A 6899-nucleotide genomic window follows, 5' to 3' on the forward strand; every position below is an offset into this window, starting at 1 on the left:
CATATAAGCATGGATTGATGTAAGCAAAAGGGTGGCCCTAACAAACTAGGTGGTTGAAGAGCAAAGTCTTGTTGGTTATTTTACAGACTTCAACAATGTACAGACACAAGAAGAAATTGAGGACCTCGTTTATGCATATGCTTTCTTGAGAATATATGCCCTAGAACAACAATTTGACCAAATTCAACCTTTACAACGATAAAAATTTGTACATAAAAACTTGCCTAAAATATGCTTCATATGGTCAAATTTCAAAGGAGCAACAGGTGCCTCCTAAAAATATTACACATAACTATGCTATTTGAACAAAGTTTCTTTTTCTTTGAGAATGAGAGCGGTAGGCTTATTTAAGGGTTTTGGAGAATTCACCCTATCCAATCATTAATTGATTACTTTTTTGGTATTTTTGGTCACTCATGTTGAACACAACTCATTGGAAACATGAGTCATGCATTGAAGCTATCAAAATAATTTTGATATCATGTACTCAATTGAGGGATACCATAAGAAGGGTCAAGTCTATGTTTTCTTGTGGTTATAAAAGAGAACTAGATGCATTTAAAAGAGAATGCAATGCATCATAGACGGAACAAGTGTCAAGGATGTTACAACTTAGCCCATTCAGTGAGAAGCTTTAGGCTAGGGTGACAGTTAAAATACTCAACGAAGCTAGAGGAGACATACAAAGCAAGGGAAATCCAAATCATTACTTGACTACAATGGCTTAAAATCAAATATTGGTCAACCAAGGCATTCTTCACAACCCTCACCTCCAAAGAAGTGACAAAATGCAATATGACCTTTAAAAAAAATGAAGTAAATATATTAAATGAGTTTGTTAGCCATTATAAAATGTTTTTTCAATCTCAAGTATGGCAAAGAAATGAAAGATTTCCATGTGAACTTGTATTGATATGGTCCCTCAAATATTGACATAATGATGACATTGAGCGTGCAAGCGATGACTGATGTTAGATGAACTGATAGATCAATTAGGATGCCTATCAATGTGAATTCTATAAGGCCATCAGATTTTGTGGGGTTGAATCTACTACAAGTGTATAAAGAAGTCTTGTAGCTTGTACACTTCGCAACGACATCAACAAGAAAACAATTAAATTCATTCCTTAAGTTGAGAGACCTAGAACTAATCACAAGCCGGTGGTCATTAACTTTGATGAATGTATCTTACAAATTTTCAGCCAAAGAGCTTGCCTTGTTAAAAATCATAGATTGGAATATATGAGATTTATCAAAGCCATATGCATTTTAGATAGTGTCATTGTTCAATGGGCTAGAAGTGAAGGCCTTGAAGCTCAATTCCTTAAGATAGATTTTTACAAAGACTACAATTCCTTTATTGTTATGGTTATTTTAGTGCACCTCGTTTCATTGGGTGAAATAATGAAAAATTATTATAAGAGATAATACAAAATAATGGGAGAAGTCATATAGAGCGAAAGAAGAAACTGAATATTCCGGATCGGGTGAAAGCTGGTCAGGGAGAAATGAGAGCTTCAGGACATATAAAATCAGGGGGTCATGGTTTCCAACTATGGCGAGGCCTAACCTTTAATTTGAACAATTTATATATGCCTAATGGAAACCTTTTCAGATTTTGGACAGCTTGGTTTTCTATATGGCTGGCTTTTAGATATCTAAGTGTCTGGATTAGGGCATTCAGTCCCAAAGAAGTCATACTTTATGGGATCAACAATATACTTTATGGGATCAACAATATTTTTTGGTTGGAAAACAGGCCTATAGATCTGTCCATGCTTTATTCATGTTTGGACTCTATATCCGTCTATCTTTCTTTATTCATGTTTGGATTCTATATCTGCCTATCTTTCGATCAATGGAAATGCTTTTCTACTTGAAAATAAATAAAAATATAAGATTAAAATAGTAGAAAGAGAGAAGAATATACAATTTATGAGGGAGAGATGCATGACTTTACCATAGCACCTCCTACTAATTAAAGTCAAGGTTTGTGGACCAGAACTATTCGAAAATGCCATTGTCTATAACACTCCTCATCCATTCCTTTTTTTTTCAAATATTATCTGGGTGAATTGTCTTCATGGTGGTCTATATAAATTTTTTTCTTTGATAAGAATCCCCCATGATGATCATTATTGGGTGTGGTTGTATGAATGCTTTTACTTGGTTGAAACTTGAAACATGCATCTTGCCTTGCTGAAGATATAGAACAACCACGTTTATCAAGTATGATTTGTCTCTTTATTTTGCCGATAAGAAAGCCCATGGGAATGATTATTATTGGGTGTGATTGTATGAAAGCTTTTACTTGGTTGAAAGATGCATCTTGCCTTGCTATATATACAGAGAAACTAAATTTATCAAGAAAGAATTCCCTATTCTAACCTCCACTTGGGAATATCAACAAATTGTTGTAGATTTCGAGTTGGTTTTTTGTGAACTTGGAAGAGGTGTGAGGGAATTGACATATGGAAAACTGTGTTTTGGAATGTTGCTTGTGTAAACCTCTCCTTTGGATTGACTGGTGACTCTCATTTTCTCCCCTAGTCTAGTTAGGAGGTTATAGATAAAATATCTCTCACGTGGAGTCCAAAGGTTTCTTTCTGATATCAATAGTTTTTATGCATTTACGAAGACTATGTAGCATGTTTATGGATTGAAGGATGGGCATTGTATCCCTCCTTTTTGCCCGAGATAGCTTGAGTGTAAGTACAAGAGTGGATCATAACTTGGAGCCCTCATGATGGTGTGATAAATTGAAAAATTTCAGTCAATTATTTGGACTGGGCAGCAGCCCACAGGCCTAGTGGTACATTTGACATTTTTAGCAGCTTCCCATGAAGGGTTGTAGCCCAGCACTCGTTTCTGTTCTTCTTGAAATCAACCTGCTTCAACTCCAACCTGTACGATACACATGCATCACAGTTATTCATTTCATATTCAAAAAGATGTGATTCAAACTGACTTGATGGCTGAGAATCCATGTAATAGCCCTCATGATGGTGTGATGAATTAAAAATTTTCACTCAATTATTTGGCATCAGCCCATAGGCCTAGTGGTACATTTGACAGTTTTGCGAGCTTCCCATGAAGGATTGTATCCCAGCCTACTGATCAAGGGTTATAGCCCAGTGCCCCTTTGTGTTCTTCTTGGAATCAACCTGCTTCAACTCCATCCCATACAATACACATGCATCGAAGTTATTCATTTCATATTCAAAAAGATGCCATTCAAACTGACTTGATGGCTGAGGATCCATGTAATAGCCCTTATGATGGTGTGATGAATTGAAGAATTTCAGTCAATTATTTGGACTGGGCTGCAGCCCATGGGCCTAGTGGTATATTTGACATTTTTACCAGCTTCCTATGAAGGATTCTATCCTAGCCTACCGATCAAGAGTTGCAGCCCAGCGCCCCTTTGTATTCTTCTTGGAATCGACCTGCTTCAACTCCAACCTATACAATACGCATGCATCGCAGTTATTCATTTCATATTCAAATAGATGCCATTCAAACTGACTTGATGGCTGAGGATCCATGTAATAGGACCTCTTAATCCCGCCAAGATCCTTCATGACTTGCTTTCTTGATTCATGCCAACCACGGCCACTATAATCTGGCAATGATCGTTGCTTTCTGTTACCACTCTCAAAAGCTCTTCGTGGCTTATCAAAAAAGAGCCACTCCCTCACAACTTCACCTGGAAGGACAAAAGAGTCAAAGAGCTCTGCAAAAATAAGACAATTATACCAGTCAATGAAGAAACTGTAAGACCACACATATCAACAAATTTATTCTCTAAAAACTTAAATCTCCTAAAAAATTCACGTTATCCATGACGCACACAGTCCTGTTTCTTTGTAGTTTTTCATAAACACGTAAGTACATATAATAGGTACGTCATACTGCAAAATGTGAATAACATACCAGGTGCATTCCAAGGTGATTTTGCTGTTGCAGCTCCTTCACATTCAGGAATCCCAACAGCTTTTCCCTTAATTTTGGCACCAAGGGCTGCAAAGAGAAGGCTATCCTTAAGGTCAATTCCTCCAGGTCGTAAAACAGGTCCAATCCCTGGTGTGCCTTCATTCAATGCCACAATCCCATGAAAAATGCTACAATATTCGGGGCACCATTCTGATCGTTGAGCGGGTCTGGGACAATCCCAAAGCGCACATTTGGGGCCTAGGAAAGCCACAGGTGGAAGAGAAATTCCTGGGCATGGACCTTGAAATTCATGTATAGTTTCTTCCTCAACATCGGGGTCAAAAGAGAGGCATAGGTTATGGTTAAAATCTCGATCCATCTGGGCCACTGCTTCGAAGCCCTCATCAATACTTTGCAGTAATGATTCTGCATGAATATTTTCAGACATACTAGTCCCATCGATGGTTTGTGCTTGCATACTCACGTGATCTACAAAGAAGTCCTGAAGACAACCAAAATGTAAAATTAGTCATAAAGATCTCAAATTATTGCCAACAACAGTGCATTAAGATTCTGAAGAATCCTTTGGAAACGCCTTTCTTAATTCATGGGTAGGCATATACCTCCTGTAGACTAGCAGGATTAGAAGCTTCATGGATAGTTTTACTAAGCTGAAGCTTGGGGCTGCATGGTTCTGCAAGAACACTGGTAGCATCATCTTCCTCTTCATGAAGTTGCAACAAACGCCACATATCAGAAGACAAATCTGATGAACATAGGCTCGCTGCCTGTATAACAAACTCCCAATTATAATATCGAAATATTTGCCATGTTACTTTTTGGTATCAATCTCAAACCGTAAGAATACAAAAAAAATTATGAAGTTTGATTTCTCAAGAGTCAAAATAACATATTCTGTTCTTTGTCGCAAACTCTGTACTTTATCTTTTAGGTTGAATGGAGATTGAAGAAGTTAACAGAACAAACAAAAAATACAAGCGAAACAACGCAATGGTACCTTCATCTGAAGACCGAAATCCATTAACTCAAGAAGCTTAAAAACTTTACTTAAATAGGCTACCAACACAATTCGAGGAATTATTCTAAAATTTATTGACACTTCGTTCTTTTCAGTGAATGAAAACAAATAAGAATAAGCAAAGTTCGTAAAGGATGTTAGAAAGTGACCAGCAGAGATGTAGCAGGCGATGCTTCATGTAGCTCGACTTTCCATTCCCGCAGCAATTGATGAACCTGCTCCTCCAAAACTACTGCATCGCTGACTCGGCTCTCTTTCCTGGCCTGCTGCAAGTCAGTGAACATTCCCTGCAAGTCATCAACCCTATTTTTGGCCTTAGTCTTTAGTAACTGGTGGGCTGTTGATTTTGACATGCTCTTCGATCTCTTCCCTATTAGCTGAACCTTATTCCTTCTTGAACAATCTAAAACTACTATGAAATGCACAACCTTAGAAGAACCTTACTGAAACGGTACTAGCACCAGACACTGCTCCTCATTTAAGGTGTTTGATGATCTATTTAACACCTTAGAGACTCTCTCAGAGATTGGTCTCTGCAAATTTCTTAATAAATGTTCTAGTGGAAATGAACTCTGATCCCTTTGATTTGACTGGTCTAATTGCCATGCAACCTCTGCAAAACTGTTACTTGGACATATTCATCTCTTCTTCAAAACAATGTCTATTGGGTTATTGATCTTGATCTGTCTTGAGGCAGCTTTCCCAGCAGATCTTCACAAATTCCTACCCGAACTATTCATGATATTCGCACATCAACTCTGCTCTGCTAAATGACTGATGTTCAAGTGTTCTTAACCCAAAAACACCACACTGATGCAAACTTTGCTACCCACTGATTCCTCTAAGCCTCTAATTCATATATAATCTGTGCAAAATGCTTGACTAATCTTCGGCCTGAATTATCGAGTATTCAATATGTTGTTAAAATCGACTGGTGCCTGAATCGGTCTTTTCAATGCATTAATCCCCTTGCTTTTGGATAACCAAAAACATTTCAAAAAGATAGAAATTTTTGGCACATGAGGGAGCAGTAGCATATGTTGTAGACATAACCCCAATAACCCAGCTCAGGTATTCATACACGTTTGCAAAGGTCTTCACAAACCACTGCTAATATACATACAATCTCAGAAATGATCTTCAAAAACCAGTGCCACTATACACTCCAATTTATTACAACCTTATAACAAGTTTTTAATCCAAGACCCACAAGTAATTCAAACTGCTCTGGGACTCGAAATAAAAGCCAAAAGAAATCTGCTGAGGCCAACTCTGTATCAGTCTGTGGTAGCAGAAACCCATAAAATACCAAATCCTTTTCAAAACATTAGACTGTTATACAAAACCCAAAAAAATCAGTTTGGCTTCATTCGTAACGATTATTTCAGGATTTGATAATGTAAATAAAATCAAGATTTGAATCCGGGGTAATTCCTATACAAATTAAAAACAACTTTGAGCTTTTGTATCCCAAAAACTCAGTTGGAGAAATAAATGAGACTTGAAAAACAAAACGGAGAACCTCGTATTGTGGTTGCTCTGCTCCATTTTCCGAGCTTTCTCCTTCGCGACCATGAATCCCTTCTTCCGTAATCCAAGAAGAAATTCAGGATGTAAACAAGTGAAAGACGCTTTCAAATGATAAAAATTCGAACGCAGGATCTAAAGCAAAAGAGTGCCGAACTCGCCGGTTAAAATAGGTCCGCGGGACGCAGAGATCGGAGCTCTGTATGTACGCATGAATTTCGGGCGTGATTTTACGGTGTATTTTGTCGTCTTCGTAGGATCTATGTACGTGGAGAAAGGGCGAATGTGCGAGTATCTGGAGACCGCCAAGGTTTTGAAATGTACCTTATAATCGCGTAGTCTAACGAGGATTTAAATTTGGCGGGAAAATAATGGAAATACTTATATGCTTTTGTTAAAA

General features: G+C 37.7%; 1 protein-coding gene across 2 annotated transcripts; it reads right to left on the minus strand.

Moving 5' to 3' along the window:
* Window positions 1-2724: 2724 nt before the first annotated feature.
* Window positions 2725-6646, minus strand: LOC149160236 (transcription factor VOZ1-like). 2 transcript variants are annotated; one of them, XM_089436679.1, is made up of 5 exons: window positions 6495-6646; window positions 5122-6304; window positions 4557-4721; window positions 3934-4435; window positions 2725-3733 (listed from the first exon to the last, which is right to left on the minus strand). In XM_089436679.1, the coding sequence occupies exons 2-5, from the start codon at window positions 5323-5325 to the stop codon at window positions 3393-3395; spliced, it is 1212 nt and encodes a 403-aa protein (XP_089292805.1). In that variant the 5' UTR covers window positions 5326-6304; window positions 6495-6646; the 3' UTR covers window positions 2725-3392. The 2 variants fall into 2 exon arrangements, with proteins under 2 accessions (XP_089292805.1, XP_089292804.1); XM_089436678.1 differs by having other exon boundaries at window positions 5122-6646.
* Between the last annotated feature and the right edge of the window lie 253 nt (window positions 6647-6899).

The sequence above is a fragment of the Pinus tabuliformis genome, chromosome 5_2, assembly GCF_031772625.1.
Source record: "Pinus tabuliformis cultivar Carrire ecotype Pingquan chromosome 5_2, CPIR1, whole genome shotgun sequence".
Lineage (NCBI taxonomy): Eukaryota > Viridiplantae > Streptophyta > Pinopsida > Pinales > Pinaceae > Pinus > Pinus tabuliformis.

Excerpts from the sequence above, each read along its gene's own strand:
- LOC149160236 (XM_089436679.1), bottom strand. The coding sequence starts at position 5,325 with ATGTCAAAATCAACAGCCCACCAGTTACTAAAGACTAAGGCCAAAAAT. Across the intron at positions 4,436-4,556 it reads ATCCTGCTAGTCTACAGGAG|GACTTCTTTGTAGATCACGT; the intron begins GTATATGCCTAC and ends GGTTGTCTTCAG. Across the intron at positions 3,734-3,933 it reads ATCACCTTGGAATGCACCTG|AGCTCTTTGACTCTTTTGTC; the intron begins GTATGTTATTCA and ends TTATTTTTGCAG.